At 43.5% G+C, this 20978-nt stretch overlaps 1 protein-coding gene across 3 annotated transcripts in view; it reads left to right on the plus strand.

Moving 5' to 3' along the window:
* The window catches only part of LOC139371153 (potassium voltage-gated channel subfamily A regulatory beta subunit 2a), a 118065-nt gene that overhangs the window by 14229 nt on the left and 82858 nt on the right, over positions 1–20978 (plus strand). The window contains exons 1-2 of one of the 3 annotated variants that reach the window (XM_071111271.1): positions 5318–5646; positions 20095–20227. In XM_071111271.1, the coding sequence (XP_070967372.1) occupies positions 20154–20227 (74 nt within the window). In that variant the 5' untranslated portion in view covers positions 5318–5646; positions 20095–20153. Of the gene's footprint in view, positions 1–5317; positions 5647–20062; positions 20228–20978 lie in introns of those variants that run through there. The other 2 variants (XM_071111270.1, XM_071111269.1) reach the window with 2 other exon arrangements.

A 20978-nucleotide genomic window follows, 5' to 3' on the forward strand; every position in this document is an offset into this window, starting at 1 on the left:
ACTTCTCCCCCCTTCCCTTTTAAATGGTCTCCCTCAGGTTTCATGTATCTGGGTATATTTGTAACTCCTAAATTCCAGCAAATGTACAAAGCCAATTTTGTTCCCTTGTTTGATACAATAAGACAGGATCTGGAGCGCTGGAACTCTCTCCCGATTTCTTGGTTGGGTAGAATATCCCTCTTGAAAATGAACATTTTACCTAGACTACTTTACCCAATCCAAATGATCCCAGTATTACTCTCCAATAAGGTAATAAAGGATGTAAATGGATGGCTAAGTTCCTTTTATATGGAGTAAACGCAAGCCAAGACTTAAGATGGCAATATTGCAGCTGCCAAGTTCTATGGGCGGCTTGGACCTGCCCAATATCAGGTTCTATCAATGGTGTGCTCACCTTTTGTTATATTTCTGACTGTATCACAAATGATGACGACTCCTATTTGGTTAGACATTGAGACTTCTCTTTCAAAATACCCCTTACAGGATCTTTTATTTTTCAGAAGTTTCAAGTCTATAGAAGATCACTGCAATAATCCTGTTACACTTAACACACTCAAAGTATGGAGGTCAGTTCAACGCTTCCTGGGAAGGTCCAAACTAACCTCTGCTCTTACCCCAATTCTTAACAACCCAGGAATTTTTCCGCTTCCTACAAGTAAGACATTATATTCTGAAGAGCACCACCTTAATTGGTAACCCTGATGTGTCTGTCATTGAAAGAATGCTTTTTTTCCCACAAAGGAAAATGTCTAAGTCTGTTTTATGATACTTTAAGGTCCTTTTCTGCTGTCAACACACAGAGGGTGAAACAAGTGTGGGAGAAAGAATTGTCTGTTACTATTGACGAAGAGATGTGGGAGGACATTTGGAGATATGCAAAAACAATATCTATATGTAATTGTACTAGAGCAATCCAATTAAGAATAATACACAGATTGCATATATCCCCAAATCGCAGACATGCTTTTAGCCCCACTTCCTCTTCCCCTCAGTGTCTTAAATGCAAAACTGATACAGGCACCCTAACACATTGTTTATGGTCATGTACCAAAATACAAAGATACTGGTCTGGTGTTCTGCAAGAAATTGAAAAGATCCTAGGGGTTGATCTAGAATTGGACCCAGTTTCTTTACTGTTAGGTCTCCCTAATAGGCATGTTACTTCTGTGGGTAAAAGGAGGCTTTACAACATCCTTACCTTCGCAGTGAGGAAAAACATCATTTTACAGTGGATTAGTGATAAGGTTCCTTCTATTAAAGATTGGCATAAGATACTATTTGAATGGGTGCCTCTGGAATATCTGACATGTACATTGCATTCTAAAACAGACCAGTTCTACAAAGTATGGGAACCTTATCTAAATTACCTAGAACCTGAGGTATCAGCTATTATGCTGCAAGGATTCTCGTAGAATGGCGGGGATCTATGTATTTCAGAACTACACTATACGTTCCATGTGTGGAACCTAACCTTTTTTGTTTAATTTCTGTTTGTAAGTTTGTTTAAAATGTATGTATTGAGAGACGCAATGATGGTGATGGGGTGTGAGAAGCACAGAGCGGGAAGAGGAAAATGGTGTACGTATGTGTGTGTGTGCGTACGCGTGTGTGTGTGTGTGTGTGTGTATGTATGTGTGTGTATATATATATATATATATATCACACACACACACACACACTGCCTTGCGAAAGTTTTCGGCCCCCTTGAACTTTGACCTTTTGCCACATTTCAGGCTTCAAACATAAAGATATAAAACTGAATTTTTTTGTGAAGAATCAACAACAAGTGGGACACAATCATGAAGTGGAACGACATTTATTGGATATTTCAAACTTTTTTTAACAAATCAAAAACTGAAAAATTGGGCGTGCAAAATTATTCAGACCCTTTACTTTCAGTGCAGAAAACCTTCCAGAAGTTCAGTGAGGATCTCTGAATGATCCAATGTTGACCTAAATGATTAATGATGATAAATACAATCCACCTGTGTGTAATCAAGTCTCCGTATAAATGCACCTGCACTGTGATAGTCTCAGAGGTCCGTTTAAAAGCGCAGAGAGCATCATGAAGAACAAGGAACACACCAGGCAGGTCCGAGATACTGTTGTGAAGAAGTTTAAAGCCGGATTTGGATACAAAAAGATTTCCCAAGCTTTAAACATCCCAAGGAGCACTGTGCAAGAGATAATATTGAAATGGAAGGAGTATCAGACCACTGCAAATCTACCAAGACCTGGCCGTCCCTCTAAACTTTCAGCTCATACAAGGAGAAGACTGATCAGAGATGCAGCCAAGAGGCCCATGATCACTCTGGATGAACTGCAGAGATCTACAGCTGAGGTGGGAGACTCTGTCCATAGGACAACAATCAGTCGTATATTGCACAAATCTGGCCTTTATGGAGGAGTGGCAAGAAGAAAGCCATTTCTTAAAGATATCCATAAAAAGTGTTGTTTAAAGTTTGCCACAAGCCACCTGGGAGACACACCAAACATGTGGAAGAAGGTGCTCTGGTCAGATGAAACCAAAATTGAACTTTTTGGCAACAATGCAAAACGTTATGTTTGGCGTAAAAGCAACACAGCTCATCACCCTGAACACACCATCCCCACTGTCAAACATGGTGGTGGCAGCATCATGGTTTGGGCCTGCTTTTCTTCAGCAGGGACAGGGAAGATGGTTAAAATTGATGGGAAGATGGATGGAGCCAAATACAGGACCATTCTGGAAGAAAAGCTGATGGAGTCTGCAAAAGACCTGAGACTGGGACGGAGATTTGTCTTCCAACCAGACAATGATCCAAAACATAAAGCAAAATCTACAATGGAATGGTTCAAAAATAAACATATCCAGGTGTTAGAATGGCCAAGTCAAAGTCCAGACCTGAATCCAATCGAGAATCTGTGGAAAGAACTGAAAACTGCTGTTCACAAATGCTCTCCATCCAACTTCACTGAGCTCGAGCTGTTTTGCAAGGAGGAATGGGAAAAAAATTCAGTCTCTCGATGTGCAAAACTGATAGACATACCCCAAGCGACTTACAGCTGTAATCGCAGCAAAAGGTGGCGCTACAAAGTATTAACTTAAGGGGGCTGAATAATTTTGCACGCCCAATTCTTCAGTTTTTGATTTGTTAAAGTTTGAAATATCCAATAAATGTCGTTCCACTTCATGGTTGTGTCCCACTTGTTGTTGATTCTTCACAAAAAAATACAGTTGTATATCTTTATGTTTGAAGCCTGAAATGTGGCAAAAGGTCGCAAAGTTCAAGGGGGCCGAATACTTTCGCAAGGCACTGTATATATCACACGTGTAGTAGATATGTGTAAGTGGGTGCTGTTTTTCTTGTTTTTTTTTCTGTGTGCTTTGTCTCTGTTGTATTTCTTAATATGGGTGAAAATTGTGAAATTCCAATAAAAATACTGTTACAAAAAAAAGGAACCAACAGTTTTCATGTTCTGAGCAAGGAACTTAAGTTAGCTTTCTTACATGGCACATTGCACTTTTACTTCTCCAACACTTTCTTTTTGCATTATTTAAACCAAATTGAACAGGTTTCATTATTTATTTGAGGCTAAATTGATTTTATTGATGTATTATATTAAGTTAAAATAAGTGTTCATTCAGTATTGTAATTGTCATTATTACAAATAAAAAGAAATCGGCCGATTTTAATCGGTATCCACTTTTTTTGGTCCTCCAATAATATCGGTATCGGTGTTGAAAATCCTAATCGGTCGACCTCTAATGCCTACCACTGTTGTCACAAACATGCATGGCCACGCAGTCATGGGAGAACAGGGAGTGCAGGAGGCGGCTGAGCATGCAACTCTGTGGGGTCCCTGTGTTGAGGATCAGTGTGGCGGAGGTGTTGTTGCCTACCTTCACCGCTTGGGGTCGGCCTGTCAGGAAGTCCAGGACCCAGTTGCACAGGGAGGGGTTCAGACCCAGGGCCCTGAGCTTAGTGATGAGCTTGGAGGGTACTATGGTGTTGATGAACAGCATTCTTACATTAGGTATATCTCTTGTCAGGGTGGGATAGGGCAGTGTACGGTGTGATTGTGATTGCTTAAGTCCTTGGATCTGTTGGTGATATGCAAATTGTAGTAGGTCTAGGGTGTCGTGTAAGTTGGAGTGAATATGGTCCTTAACAAGCCTCTCAAAGTATTTCATGATGAGATGTGAGTGCTATGGTGCGATAGGCTTTTTAGTTCAGTTACCTTCGCTTTCTTGGTTCTCAGAACAATGGTGGACATCTTGAAGCAAGTGGGACCAACAGACTGGGAAATGGAGAAATTGAATATGTCCGTAAACACTCCAGCCAGCTGGGCTGCACATGCTCTGATGATGCGGCTTGGGATGCCCTCTGGGCCGGCAGCCTTGCGAGGGTTAATACACTTAAATGACTTTCTCATGCCGGCCACTGAGAACAAAGGCACACAGTGCTTGTGGGGGGGGCCGCATTAGTGGCCCGACATTGTTTTCCTCGAAGCGTGTGAAGGAGGTGTTCAGCTTATCTGGAATCGAGGCATCGGTGTCTGCGATGTGGCTGGCTTGCCCTTTTTATAATCCATGACTATCTGGAGTCCCTGCCACATACACATCGGTGTCTGAGCAGTTGAATTGTGACTCCACTTTCTCCCTGTACTGTCGTTTTGCCTCTGATTTGCCTTTCTGATGTCATAGTCGGTCTGTTTTGTACACATCATGCATATTCCCAGTCACCTTGCCATGGTTAAATGTGGTGTTTTTGGTTTGGATGACTTCTAATCATCACAGTAGGAACAACATTGTCTATGCACTTCCTGATGAACGCAGTCATCGAGTCAGTGTATACCGCTACAACTATACCCCTCAAACCAGATGCCAAAAAGGATTGCGTAGTTTGCAGCCCTTGTACTCCGTCTAATACAAGATTTCATGTAATGCTTTGAGAAGAAAAGCAGTCAGATTGTGTAGCCTAATTGCTGTGTTTTCTCTCTGGAAAAAGGGAAAAAATAATGCAGTGTCAGCCAGGCTTTGAACCCGCTCAAGGTTTTTTTGTGCTTCAGTGATGAGCTACAAGCCTTGCCCTTGTCTCTGAGAAAATGGTTCCCTGCCATTGTCTCCGTTCTCTCCAATCATCACTTTAATTAATTAATATTGGACAAAGCCGATTCCCGCTTCCTTTTTTTTATTTTTATCACACTCGATCCGTTTCTTGCTCTCTCCCCCTATCCCCCTGCATGCTTACTCCAATGCTGCTGACAGTGCAAAAGGAGGTGTGAGGGAGGTAGGGGGTGCCTTTTAATGCATCTGTTCTCAGTGAATCTCACTGACTCGCAAGGTTCACTCATCACACACACATTCATTCTCTCTCCCTCTCTCTATCTCTCCCGGTCTCTTTCTAGCTGCCTCATGCTCATTCTCTCCGTCACTCAGTAACATAACCACTGACACAGGAACGCATACTAGAGGGGAGCCATCCACCAGTCCTGTCTCATTCATCCACTCTCCTCTTGTCTCTCTCTCCTTCTTCTTGGAATCTTGCTTTACCGTTCCTGCTCTGCTCTACCTCAATCCCATCCCTACGTCAGGAGGATCAGATCGCTGCCTGAGCAGTAGCCAGCACCACTGAGCAGAGGTAGGTGTTAGACTACAGCATCGTGGCTGAGGCGCCGCTCTCCTTCATCTCTTTCCCTTTCTCTTATCTCATTCCCTCAGTGTGTGTGCTTGTAGCACAGCAGATGACATACAATTCGTCAGTAATTAGCATCGTATGGATCTAGTCTTTGGTTTGTTGCTCTTGCTTCACTGAGAGGCGTCTGTGCATACCATATGACACTGGGTGTATTTCTGCTCTGTCTCCCCACTCTCTCGGTCTGTCTCATGTTTTATGCATGACCTGTCCTCTTAAATTAATCCCGGGGACTGGCCATGCTGTGGGATTTATAGAGAACCACCTTAAAATAGCTTTGCTGTGAGGGTACACGCACGACACAAATGCACACAGTCTGTACTGAGTGGTGAGTTTTGAGCCCTTACCTGCTTCTGTCAATGCTGCAGTGCCCATTTGTTGCAGACAATGTCGTCTTTATGCAACACACCCCAGCAAGACATGTAAATAACCTGATTTTCTAATGTTGTGATGTTTGTAGTCCAGCGGTTGTGACAGTTGGCTGTGGCAGGCTGGCTGGCTGTGGGTTATTCCATCACCTTGCTGTTCTCATGCTGGGGCTGTAGCAGCTGACAGTGGCGTTGAGGCTTCCTCTGGGCTCTTGTCCAAGGCTGGGGTGTGCAGCGCAGGAGAGGCTGGCTGCAGGGGTTTGGTGCAGTAAGTTGTTGCATGTAGCCAGCAGCAGCAGACAAAGGAGAGCAAGGCAGATCTCTGTTTTGATACTGAATATCCTTAGGCGAGTTTTTACACCAGCCTTGCAGAAAGTGGTTGTCAGTTATACAGTTAGTATGACAGCAATCTTATGACAATTTCGTTAATGTTTTGTGCGCGGTTATAAATCTATTGAGATGAGACTGTGATGCATTTAGCCAACATTAACAGTAAAGCTGTGATGTTCGGTCGGCCTTGACGAGGCCTTCTATAGGATATTGGAGAGGAACACTGGGTGTAATTGGAAGTAGATGTGTTATAGCTGATCTTTGTAGTCTTCAGAGACCGACGTACTGTGCAGCAGCAGCAGACTGCTGAGGGATGACCAGGCTGATGTACAGTACTCCCACAGAGGAGAACTTCCTGGATGCTCATGAGGGAGACTTCCCTAAACAGAGCTCTGTAATAATCCTCTAGTTGAGAGGTAGTGGCCTGTCTCACGTCATTAGCGCTCTTCATGGGCCACACACATACATACATACATACATACATACATACATACATACATACATATTGTCTGTGTATTGTCATACATACATATATTGTCTGTGTATTGTCATACATACATACATATATTGTCTGTGTATTGATATGTATGTATGTGTGTGTGTGTGGTGTGTGTGGGGTCACACATCTGCCCAGCAGGTGTGTTTTCTTCCTCAGCCCTCTGTGGCTGTGATGCATAGTAGTCTTAACAGCAACCCACTGTGGGAGGGGTTTATATTTTCCTTCTTAGGTGTAACGTGTACTCTGAAGTGTTCAGCAGAGCTGTATACCTTGACAGTTATACAGCAAACTTAATGCAACTCAATGACCCTCTTGCTCTGTCAGTGCTACATCTTAACCAGTACATCTTAACAAGACCACTCTGTATTACCTCATATTGGTCACCTAAATTCTAGTTGATTTGGTGAGAGTGGGTAAAATACCAATGACCTGCAGTTGACTTTTCTCTGTCCTCACTGAGGATTCCGCTAGCTAGCCTCAGCTCGGTTCCAGCTCTGTTGGATTAGTGTGATGTGATTACTGTGTTCTTTCAGAGGGCGACAGACAGCCTCACACTGGTTTGGCTCTGACGATACTGTTTGTTGTTTCCCAGGAAACGGAGTCCACACGGCCAGAAAAGAACGGCTTCCCCAGAGGAAGCATCCTCCTGGTGTTCTGAGGATGCCTATAGCTAGGCTGTGTTATGCCTGCTATGAATTTTCACTGACTAAAAAGTACCCATGATACTAGGCCTATTGAGTACATTGCTTCGTCCAGTTTCTACAGAATGCGTCTTCCAGTGCTGGATTCGCTATAGGGTTTGGTCCCCGAGTGCTGTTGTCATAATGCTTTGCCAGCGCTCTCACACTCCATGCAGTGTGGCAGGACTCTGTCTTCATAGGTTTTAAAATCACCCTGATGACAGTGAGCCAAGCAGTAAAATATAGCCGTTCAGTGGAAGCAGGAGGATGTCGTGGCTAATAAAAGGCTTAATTGATTCCCAGTGATAAAGTGCTTAGTGTAGACTTAGCTGCTGGATGGGCTCAGCTCCACTCAACATTTTTGGCACCTGGGTCCTGACTGGACTGGGTCCTGACTGAAACAAGTAATGCAAGGTAAGGCCAAAATAACCTTGAGCAATGGTAAATACTTTCTCAGTTCAGATGCATTACTAACACACTTTTCTGAATTGTCTGACTGAACTCTTAATGAGAATGTAGAAGCTCTGCATGGCCAATTGCCATATGAATGACCTCCGTGGTAAAGTAATTCTGATGTTTTCTGGGGTGGTGTAGTAATCTCAACCTCCCACTCAGACACTGACAGAGCTGATCAGAATTGGAAGTGTTCACACCTCACAGGGGGCCTAGCTATATATCGCACTGCAGCAGACCCTGGCCCAGCCCTGCACACAGCAGTCATCTCTCCACACTTCCACTTTCACAAGTCACAGAAATGACATTCATTCTCAGAATTTCCTACCCAGCTTCTTCACATGTGATAATGACTAACTTGTCTGTTCCAATGCAGAAAGTGCAATGTTTGACTTGGGATCCAATAGTAGGTACTTTCTGACTAGTAGCCTATATGAATAAATTCACATAGTCTAATCCACATATCACTTAGGCTATTGACTACAGTGTATATAAAAGCCATGTGAATTCTGACGTGTGTACAGTATACTTTGAACACCGTGGTACTTCTTTATACAGGGTGTGCTGGTCCTGCCTGGTGAAGTACAGCTGCTAGGCAATATTTTGTGACGCTGAATGATGATCTAGCGTGGTTTAGACACGTCACTTATGTGACAATGGCATTTTGTGATGTGAGTTATAAGGGAAATGTCTGCTCCTGACACGGTGGCTTCAGATTGATTAGAACAGCTCAGTGTGGGCTGTGGATTCTACGTCTCTACTGTATGTGTGCTCTCTGGGTCTGTTCTAGGATCAGGTCCGTCCATGTAATCATTGATCTAAAAGACAAAACTGTTCCTAAATCAGCCCTACTACTCTGAGATGCTTGAAACATATGGGCCCCTACTGTCAGTCTTCTCTGTGCTGGCCCTGGGTAGTGTAGTGCAGGGCTCTGTGTCAATAGGGGGTTGAGGTTCTCTCAATATCCCTGAGGGATAAAGGCAATATGTATAGAGCAGATGCCTGGTTCGTGTCACTGCTGTGCGCGTTTGCTTGTTTTGCCACGCATCCCTCAACTCGGACTAATGGATGTTATTTAGCTGCAGGGCCTCCAGTTAGCTCCAGCACAGTGATACACAAAAGCTAGAGCATGTCACTCCCTGCTGGGGCAATCTGAGATCTATACAGTAACCTCCAAATAGACACTGGCGGAGTCTGAAATTTGGCTTGCCTACTACTTATTTAAACTGCATACTGTGTACTAATCGTACTATTTAGCACATACTGTTTAGTATAAAGTATGCCACGGCCAAAATATAATACTTTTGGTGCATTCAAGACCACTGGGAATTCGGAAATTAAATGAGCTCCGTCTGGGAAAAATCGTGACATTGGTGATCTTCAGGTCGGCGAAGTCGGCGCTCTAGAATGCCTTTTTTTTTTTTTTTGTCTTCAGAATCAGTTGAGGCTTCATATGAATCGGAAAGGATCACCTATGCCCCACCCAGTGACCTTTTTGTGTTGTTTTGGGCTAAGTAGATAGCATTTAGAACGTCTTTAGAGTAAACTTGAGTAGGTCTACACCTACGTAGGCCTATAAACTGAAGAGTCACCTGAAGTTTGAGAGCAATGGGAGATACAGTAGTGGAATGCAGTGATGAGGCAGAGGGCTCGTAATGAAGACGACTGGCTATTACTCTGAACTGTATGTGGTGAGCTTTCTGGCGCCTATAGCTGCTGAGGCATCACCCAAGTGGGTGCCATACATTGACATTTTTTGACAAATTTTTACGGTGTTACTTTGGTGCCTTGTTGCAAACAGGGTGCATGGTTTGAACATGTCTATTCTGTACAGGCTTCCTTTTCACTCTGTCAACTAGGTTAGTATTGTGGAGTAACTGAAATGTTGATCCATGTTCAGTTTTCTCCTATCACAGCCATTAGACCCTGTAACTGTGTTAATGTCACCATTTGCCTCACGGGGAAATCCCTGAGCGGTTTCCTTCCTCTCTGGCAACTGAGTTAGAAAGGACGCCTGTATATTTGTAGTAACTGGGTGTATTGATACACCATTCAAAGTGTAATTAATAACTTCACCATGCGCAAAGTGATATTCAATGTTGGCTTTTCAATGTTGACATATAAACCCCTTTGCGAGGCATTGGAAAACCCCTCGGGTTGTCATTCTGTTTTTTGAAGTGGACTGTTTGACTGAGGGAACTTACAATTATCTGTATGTGTGGGGTACAGAGATAGTCACTCAAAGATCATGTTAACCACTTGCACACAGTGAGTCTGTGCAATTTATTATGTGACTTGTTAAGCAAATGTTTACTCTTGAACTTCATTAGGCTTTCCATAAGAGGTTGAATACTTATTGACTTGTTATTTCAGCTTTCCATTTTTAATTCATTTGTAAACATTTCTAAAAGCATAATTTCACTTTGACATTCTGGGGTATGTAGGCCAATGACACAATCTCTTATTTAATCAACTTTAAATTCCGGCTGTAACACAGCAAAATTTGGGAAAAGTCAAGGGGTTTGAATACTTTCTGAAGGCACAAGCTAAAGGCACGGCAGGTAGATCTGTTTTCAAAGATGTAACGTTATGATGAAATAGTCAATTTTAAGGAGAACAAAAACGACCTACATTTGAACACCACTGCCGACGCTTTGCTTTTCGCCGTCTTCCAAATTGTTTATTTGATCTAGCTATCAAAAACTCACAGCCCCCCCTCTTCTAATGCGTTGTGGCTGTGAAATTCTACCTGATGAAAAGACGAAATTGGTTTAACATCCTGGCATTTAACACACACGATTTTCGAAAATTCATACTAATAAAATGTTATTTTTTTCTCATACTGAGAATGTGTCATGCGCAATTGCGTTGTTTCCTGCCATTTGTTGATTTCAGTAGCGCATCTTATCTAATTGATCAGCTGTTGTCATAGCTGAAATGACTACTGTATGACATCTGGTCATTTAAACTATTCTAGATTTTTGAAATGTCACATACATACTATTAAACGCCTTACAATTTACGACGCAAGTATGTGAATTTGGACACGGCCACTGTCCCAGTATACAGGAAAGGCTGTCGGACATTGACAGCCCGAAGTGTGAAGGAGAATTCCACGATGGAGGGCTCACAGATCTACTGTAGGGCTCACAGATCTACTGTCTGCTCTGCTGCAGTGTGAGCTGTGCATAGGGTTACAACACCAGAGCTGGCAGAACACGGGGAGGGAGAAATGAGAGACAACACTTCAAGTTAGAAGGAAAGCAAGCGTATGAGAGAGATATATAAACAAAGGGAGGCTTTGTGGAGAAGGGCGGGGCAGCGTTACTTTATTGCTGAGTAAAGCTATAGCTTACTGCTCTGCGGCTGGTCTCTGACCAATCATTGCAGAGCTGCATGACAACTCACCAATGGGCTGGGCCTGCCTGTTTGTTCTGTTACGTGGAGGACAGCGTGTGTGTTTGATGTGTGACCCACACCACCTTGGCTCTGTGCTGTCTCATGGATTTGGGGACTGCCAGCCAGGTCCTGTAAGGGGGAGAGATAGAGGACACATTGAAACTGTAGCTCAGTGGCACTGGCAGCCTCAGGCTGCGGACTCAGACTCTCAGCAGGACATGTGGAACACAGCCTGACAGCACAGAGGATGTCTCACTGATGTTCACACTGATAGTCATACACTGATGGATACACACAGATACTGTCTTTATACAAACAGAAATATGCAGAGTGGCTTACTTTCTGTACACAGATGCAATTCACTATCACGCAATAGCCTGTTTGACACTCACCAATTCACTTTGACTTATCTGAGAACAGTGCGGCATTCACATGAATGCCGCAACATAAGATGTTCCATTCATATTGATGCACCTCAACTCTTTGTCCAACATCTGGTACATTTGAAGTGTTTGACGTCTAGTCCTGTCACACTACCCTATACTGTTTCACTGTAACACAGAACAGTCTATTCTCTTATTGTGAAACAGACTTGCACTCTAGCAGTAGTCATGTTCTAACACTACAGCCCAGAAATAGACTGGGAAACAAGCACTTGCAAGGCCCCACACATTGATTGTCTGTGACACAGGTTACAGCCAGGCCTCAGGCATGTGGCCACAAACACGATGATGATGTTAGCCCCCAAGGAAGAATTCCATTTCCTCTCCTCTCGTCATGGACCATGACACACACACTGTGGTGCTAGGGGTACCTGCTTGGCTTTCAGTTGGCAACATGCACTTGCAGCGTACATCAAAGCGCTCTTTGTATATGTTATTTTTATACAGCAGGCTGAAAGATGAACCTGTTCACTTCCTATGCTAAATGGATTGTGTTGGACGTAGTGAGTCAGAGGGGTGTCTTATTAAAAAGAGCAGTGGGAGCCTGGCCTGTCCTGCGGTGGTGGTGCGTATGTGGAAAGTGACCCTGTGATGGCATCTGTTAGAGCGTGAGTCAGATGTGTGGACATGTATCAAATCAGACAGATGGAACCCAACACAGTGTTTTTATTGTGTGTGCACTTGAGGATTTTGTTAAGTGTGCGTCTTTCTGGGACATGGCTGCCTGTGCTGTACCGTCCCACAGCTGATCCAGGAACAACTTCCCTCTGAGCTGCCTGCCATGTAGAGACCATTTTGAATCAGATGGTCTGTGTCAGAGGCAGATTGTCAGTGCACTCAGGAATAGCCCGTGTATACTGAAAAAAATATAATCTGAACATGAAACAATTTCAAACATTTTACTGAGTTACAGTTCATATAAGGAAATCAGTCAATTTAAATCAATTCATGAGGCCCTAATCTATGGATTTAACATGACTGGGAATACAGATATGCATCTGTTGGTCAGATGGCCTTGAAAAAAGGAGGGGTGTGGATCTGACACCCAGTCAGTATCTGGTGTTACCACCATTTACCTCATGCAGCACGACGTCTCCTTCGCATAGAGTTGATCAGGATGTTGATTGTGGAATGTTGTCCCTTTAATGGCTGTGCGAAGTTGCTGGATGTTGGTGGGGACTGGAATGCGTTTTAGTACATAATCCCAGAGGATCTCAAACATACTCAATGGGTAACATGTCTGGTGAGTATGCAGGCTATGAAAAAACTGGGACATTTTCAGCTTTTAGGAATTGTGTACAGATCCTTGCAACATGGGGCCGTGCATTATCATGCTGAAACATGAGGTGATGGTTGCGACTGAATGGCACGACAATGGGCCTCAGGATCTCGTCATGGTATTGCTGTGCATTCAAATTGCAATATATAAAAAGCAATTGTGTTCGTTGTCCGTAGTTTATGCCTGCCCATACCATAACCCCCCCTGCCACCATGGGGCACTCTGTTCACAACGTTGACATCAGCACACCTCTCGCCCACACGATGCCATACATGTGGTCTGCGGTTCTGAGGCCGGTTGGACGTACTAGCTCTAAAATGACTTGAGACAGCTTATTGTAGAGAAATTAACATTCCATTCTCTGGCAACAGCTCTGTTGCCTCAACTTGAGACATCTGTGGCATTGTGTTGTGATGACAAATTGCACATTTTCCAATGTCCCCAGCATAAGGTGCACCTTTGTGTTTGATGAGTTTGATGAGCTTCTTGATTTGCCTCACCTGTCAGGTGGATGGATTATCTTGGCAAAGGAGAAATGGTCACCAACAGGGATGTAAACAAATTTGTGCTGAACATTTGAGAGAGAGATGGATTTTTGTGCTTTATTGAACATTTCTGGGTTCTTTTATTTCAGCTTATGAAACATGGGACTAACACTTATGTTTTTATTCAGTGTACATACTACAATTTAGATAGGGCTGGGAATTGCCAGTGACCTCACGATACGATATCATAATACTTAGGTGCCGATACGTATTGCGACTCACAATTTGTATATGTATTGCGATTCAATACTGTGATTTTATTGCCATTCTGTTCCAAACATATTGCTCAGCGTATGTCTACTGCAGAGGGACAAGAGAAACCGTTCTGACCAGTCATGGAAATAAGTGCTGAAAACAAATTGGCTCCCTATTTGAAAAGATTGAGAACAAGCAATGGGGAAAAATACATACTGGACTTTTGGTGCAAGTACAGCCAACTAGTGCAAAATTAATACATTTTCAATTTATGATGTCTTCAAATAGAATATCCCGATATGCATAACCCCCCCCCACCACCACCGTCACAAGTGTTTTAGATGTTGGTGTACTGAACTATGGATCTCTTGCCACTGGGAGACTGAGTGGGATTGTAGTGACGCATGGAGCCCAGAGGGAGTAGAGCGAGGTGAGGTGTGCCCAGGAGACACACAGGAGGGAGAGATGCATGGCCCTAGCCTGCCTGTGTGTTTGTAAAGCCATGCTGCAGCAGCACAGGGCTTTCCTCCAGACCACGCTGCTCTCTCATCCCTACCCAGAACAGCTGACTGGGCAGGCAAGCTCCCTTCAACTGCAGTTTAAAAAACCCCCAAAACATTATTCTCTCCCATTCATTTTTGTATCTTTCTCCTCCTGTTTTCCCCCTGGACTGTTCCCTTCACTAGGTGTGTGTTGGCCAGTCGCCGCAGGCTGAAAATATATTCTGGGGGAGCTTGGTTCAGTTGGTCTGAACTTCCCGGGCACCGGCTGCATTGGCTGCAGATTTCATTAGGAATTCTGGACCATTCTGCTTTCCCCCACCTCGGTTAACAATGGCATCCATCAGAGTGGCTGTGGTGAAGTACTAGCAACCTGAGGGAAGAATATTCCATCCCTCCCTCCTCACTGGCAGTGCCAGTGGCTTATGCCGAGTTGAGGGAAGCAACAGGACAAAGATGTATAAAGAGCTGCTGTTGTGTGAATAATTTAGGAGGGCTGTGTTTCTAAGACGACGGTGGAGAACAGAAGGTGTGTTTCTTTTGAGCGCCTCGTTATCTGCTGCAGTGACTCTCTCTCTGCTCTCACAGGATCCTTCGCTCACTTCACAAAAGCTAAAACCAACTAGCAGGCAAGTTAAACAATAACGCTGTCCTGAATGTCAGAACCACTCTCCACCTCTCCCAAGTTGTTTGGCCTGGCCTGAGGCACTCGGGTTCTTATATAACAGGGCGGTGGCAGTGTTCACAGGCTGTGTGTGCCCAGCCCTATGGGCACAGGACCAGCCCAGAAACCACAGCTCTCTGGCACTAAACAAGGGCTTTTACAATCACCTTCTCCCCTTGACATCACCCCCTCTCTCTGGTTGTCAGTGTTCCATTTCATTCGACATTGTTTGTTCAGCTCAAATCTCTGTGCCCTCTGGCTAGAATAAAAATGAGGTATGTAATGTCAGGGGTCTGATTTGCAGAAGTGTGTGTAATATAGTCTGATACACGTTTAATCTTAGGAATATAGTCAGTGTTTTGTTGTTGTTGAGGAGATGAACCATGTATGCTCGTATTCACTGCTATATCGCTGTCCTCTCCGCTGGGCTCTTCTGATTTCCATCTGATCGATCTGCTCCGCTCCACCATATCTGTTTGCAGCAGATATTTTTATGTCACCTCTGACTGTGCATTTTGCGCACGTATGCAGAGATCTTATATCTTCAGTCTGTCTCCTCTGCTCTGCCCTCTCTCCCTTGCTGCAGTATGTGGTAGTTGGTGGTACTGTAGTGTGTGTGTGTGTGTGTGCGAGAAATAAGAATGAAGTCAAAAGCAGTTTGAAATGGAAGACACCATGTATGTATGGTGGCTAGGTATGGTGGCTAGGTAGGCGGATGCCTCAGTGAGGGAAACAAGGTTACAGTCTCTTAACATTACTTCCCTCTGTCCCCTGTACAGTGACCGATCACACACCATGTGTGAAGCTGGACTGACACTATGGAACACTATCTAATATCGCACCTTTGGTTTGGTGAGAGGGAGAACGGTTGGTCTGAGGTTAGCCATACATTTTAGTACTGCTCCATAACCAATAGAGAAAGCAGCTCTCACCAGCCACTGATGGCCACTAGGGCTGGGAATTGCCAGGGACCTCCCAATATGATATCTATTGCGATTATCTCGCTTCTATATTTGTTGCGATTCGATACTGTGATTTTATTACGATTTGATGTTCCAAACATATTGCTCAGCGTATGTCTGCTGCAGAGGGACAAGAGACATGAGAAAATGAGTGTGACTCGCTATTTAAAAAGAGCTATAATGGATAAATACTGGCGTTTTGGTGCATGTCCAGCCAATTAGTGTGAAAACAATATTGCGATATTGTCAAAAGAATATGATATATTGTAAATAATATCCCGATTATGTAACTGTTTTTAAAAAGGGAGCCAATTTGTGTTAAGCACTTTTTAAAAATTTCCATCACTAATAAAACTTGTTTTTTCATGTCTCTTGTCCTTCTGAAGCAGACATACGCTGAGCAATATGTTTGCAACATCAAATCGCAATACGTATCGAATCGCAATACGATATCATGATATATGTATTTTGAGGTCCCTGGCAATTCCCAGCCCCAAGAACATGGCATGCGGTGGTTTGTGTGTTGTAACTAACGCGTTACATGTGAGCGATTTGCCAATAGCCCATCACAGAAGTAGAATGTGGTGCTGAGGATTGGTGAGTCGTCATCTTTGGCCTGTGACTGTTCATCACTCAGGCAGCACATAGGCTTTACCACTGGAGATGGTTTACTGGACATTATGATCGTTCTTCAGACCTCTGTGCTGTACACCCAACAGCGCTGGTCTGTAGCATGGTGGTTATCAAGCCAAACCATTATGGAGTTTATGCTAAGCAGCAAAGCTGAAGTAGATGCTAACAACATGAAGTTTTCCCTTTGATCCATTCATGATGCCATATTGAAGATAATTTTCCATACTCTTTGTTTTGTATGGTTTAATTGATCTACAAAGTTGCTATCCTGAATGTAGGCCTCCATTAATGGTGCCTGCCAGTGAGGCTCATGGATGTGCTTTTCACTCCAAACAGGGAGCAGATGATTGGTGTCAGATGTTTTCTGCAAAAATAGGCTACTTATGCAAATTATTTTCATGAGCATTTTTTTTCCTCTGGCAGCGACTGACCTGTACTGCTTCTGTAATCAAGTGCTCTCTGCAATGTATGAAAAAGGAGGCCATTTTCACACTGCCGTGCCTGTTACAGCTCATCCGTCTGTCTGCTGATGATGAGACTAGGATGCAGTGACAAAGACAACTTTTCATAATTTATCAAATAATTATGAGAACCGTGACATGAATATAGCAGTTTTTGAATCCTCTGATTCTCCTTCTGGACTTTATTTAGATCCATATTGAGATCTCTTCAGTATTATTATTTACCTGTCTGTCCTCTCTTCCAGTGCCATCTGTTGGCATCCATGTGTGTTTCCTGCTACTAACACTCTACTGTACATTCCAGGCCAGGACTGCTCTGCTGCCTACTTATATAAGCCCCGTCTCAAGAGGAATCGCTCTCAGGCTGGGTGTAGGTGTGGTTGGCTGGAGCCTATGGAAAAGCATAATCGGTTGCCTTTGACTCCATGTTGCCTTTTGTTGGACAGGAATGAAGGTAGCATTATGTAGGTTCCAGTATGTAAGACTGGATAAACACTAAACAGGCAATACTAAGGCATTTGTTCTATTTGTCTTTATTCCAACCTCTCTACTTAAATCCATCTCCACCCTGTCTCGTTGGGCCATCCTCCTCCTTCACACGACTTCTGTCATTTAGTCTGCCTGTCCTGATGTGTTTGGATCAGCATATGGTGGTGTTGGGCCAGAGGGTGGTTCTGATCCGATAAGGGTCTGTCGAACACCTCTGTCTCCCTGCCTGTAGTTTTAATCTGCAGAGTGCACCTTGGCCCATTAGAGCAGTAAATCTGAGCTCAACTCTCCAACTGTGATGTGCTGCCAGGACGAGTCTGTACCGCAGTGCTGCAGTAAGTGTCTCGCTCTTTCCTACTGCAGCACAGCCAGCTAGTGTATATGCTTCTACCACACACAGAGGACTTTGAAGCACCAATAGTAAACTGTCAAGGCAAAGGGAAAAACACTCAGCCCAGCCTAACTTTTCTGGGGTGAGCTAAGGGCATAACACTTAACTGACTGAGACTGTAGGTCTCCTGAACAGGATAGGCTGAACAGGATGGGCTAAATACCATTTACTAACACTTTAGCCTTTGCTCCAGCCATTCAAGAATACAGTCTTGAGGTCTGGTACCACAAAACCATGCAGCCTCTTAAAGGAAGGGCCCCCAAATCCAACATGACATGTCCTGCGTCCTCTGTTAGTGATCAGGGAGTCGGTGGCATTAGATAGATATAGAATTTGTTGTTTTTAATAAATTACTCTCGAGCCAGGTGGAGTCCTCTAGAATCCCCTCAGTCCGTTTAGATCTACAACACAGCCCAGCTTCATCTAGTCATGATGCCATCATCACCTTGTAGGAGAAGGGACCAGGCAGGGGTGTTTGTTCCGTCCTGCCTGGCATGATTGAAGTGGTGAGGCCAGCGAGCGTTAAATTAGCTTTTGAAAAGGGGACACCTTATTTTCTGTGATTGGTGTGAGGAGAAAGTCACCTTCACGTCATTATCAGCAGACCAGCGACTGCTTACGGCTGGCTCGCTCACATGATTTCAGTGTGTAGTGAAATAGAGGCTGGTCAGGCTGAGATGGCTGTCAGGCAGCCGGTAAAAGTCCTCGGTCTCTACTCCTGCACATACACACAGGGTTAGTTACTGTAGCAATGCTGTCCTATGTGAACTATAATGTAAAGGGAAATGGAACACAGAGTACAGTACAGCTTTTTTGTTCACCAGGCCCTCTGTAGTCCTGATGGGGTCATGATAGGGGCTGCACCAAATGTTTGATGTATTATAATAATTGATTATGCTTATGTTGTATTAATAGAAGGGGAGGGGCTATTGGACCCCTCTACATTTATTGGGTCCTAGACTATAGATTAACTCATATATATATATATATATATATATATATATATATATATATATATATATATATATATATATATATATGAAATCATGATAAGGTTTTAAAATTGTTCCACAGTCTTTTCTAAGTCTTTGCCTCTTATGAAGAAATGGTCTGAGAAATGTGTGAATTATTGCATGGGGTCTGTGAGAAAGCACTTCAAAGTTAAGCTTAGAGCCCTGCAGGGGAGTAAAATAGATGAGGCTAGTCCGACATACCTAAAATCAACTTGGGGGAGTGGACATTTACTGCTGAGGCTTTAGAAAACACTGGAACTATTGTATCTCTCTTGCAAGTTTGTATAGCTGTGTATGCATGGGCTTGGTCTGACTGGTAGCAGGTAATGACGTATGCAGTGACATCGCTGGGGCTGGACTTCGAGCTTAATAAAATAACTTGGGACTTTTCCCTATGGGGCAGAACTCATGAGAGACATCAGTTGTATGTGTGATCTTTGACTTTTGTCTACAGCTGTATTTAGATTAAAATGGTTGATTTACAAGTGCACATTTTGAGTGTTCCTAATTTAAGTAAATAAAACGAAGCACAGAAAAACAGAACCCTCCCCTCCTCCCCTTGCCTCCCAGCTCTCCTCTCTCTTGTTATAGCCCCTTACTTCAGCAGTGCTCTTCTTGGGTGAAAACTGTTGAATTATTCATCAAAACTAGTCGCTCTGAGCGCACACACAGCAAGGGCAGGATGGGGAGGTATGAGGACGTCCATGACTTTGTAAATGTGTGTGGTGGGTCTGTGTGTGTGGTGTATATAAGGATGTTGTTGTAGTACAGGGCTTTGACATCATGTGGCTGCAGAGACCATAGCTCTGACTGGGCAACATTTTTTTCCTGTAGTTTGCAAAATGAAAGAGTTAACATTCCCAGTTACATCCCACTGAGCCCAGAGAAGGCAGTCTTATTGGTTTGATATGCATTGAAGCTGCTGCCTGTGGTAACTGTGGAAATGGTGCCATCTAGTGACTGGTGAATAGTAGTGATATTCTATGATCTCTGAAATGACTATTTGACAAAAACAATTGAATTAGTAATGTATATAAGTTGTCTTCCTCCTGATCACTCAATCATCCAGACAGTATACAGACTGACTGTGTTTGCTCTGTCCCCTCCAGAAGCCCAGTTTGAGAGAGAGACCCCTTCTGCAGGCTGGCCACATCCCCACCCTCCCGCCTCCATGTATCCTGAATCTACCACAGACTCACCTGCCCGCCTCTCCCGACAAACTGGCTCGCCTGGCATGATCTACAAGTAAGTCCACAAATACGTACAGACTGTGTCCGAATACCCATACTTGCATTCTAAATAGTAGGCTTTTTGGTTATGCAAAAATAGAATGTTTTATAGTATGTGAAAATTCTAGAATTTTGTATGCTTTAAATGCAAGGATGTTATACTCATTTCTACTTTTCATCTCTTTGAATTTGCTGCATGCTATTCAGGAAGAGAATTGTCTTTTCACACCCACATGTTTGAACACCGTTGATAATCAGAATAGGGGAGGCACTCAACAACTTTGAGAATGGCGGGAAACAAGCGTGATAAATCCTCAGTATGTTGCAATTTATTGTTACTGCATACGTTTTTACTAAACATTTCGTTCTAAATATTAGTTCAGTAAGTAGTAGGCAGGACAGATTTCGGACATGGCCAAACACACACACACTCGGGGTGGTCTGATGGTGCATGCAGTTAATTTGTCAAGCCTGATTTAATAAAAAATAAATCATCCATACTTCATGCCACTTCCATTCTATTCAGGATTCTCACAGCAAGCAGTCGTGTGCCATCCAGTCCTTCTGTTTGTAGTGGAAACACTCATTTCTGTTCTAGCACATCCCCTTTCCTGCTTTTCCACATGCTACCAGCATGGTGCCAGAGAACCATTTTTCTTAGTGTTAGAAAGACCAGAAATGGGACACCTATGTGCAGCATATTTAGTTTATTTACTTTCCAAAACAATTGTCCACCTCACAGTTCAGCTGTCGTAGATTAAAGTGTT

This window comes from Oncorhynchus clarkii, chromosome 17 (genome assembly GCF_045791955.1).
Source record: "Oncorhynchus clarkii lewisi isolate Uvic-CL-2024 chromosome 17, UVic_Ocla_1.0, whole genome shotgun sequence".
Lineage (NCBI taxonomy): Eukaryota > Metazoa > Chordata > Actinopteri > Salmoniformes > Salmonidae > Oncorhynchus > Oncorhynchus clarkii.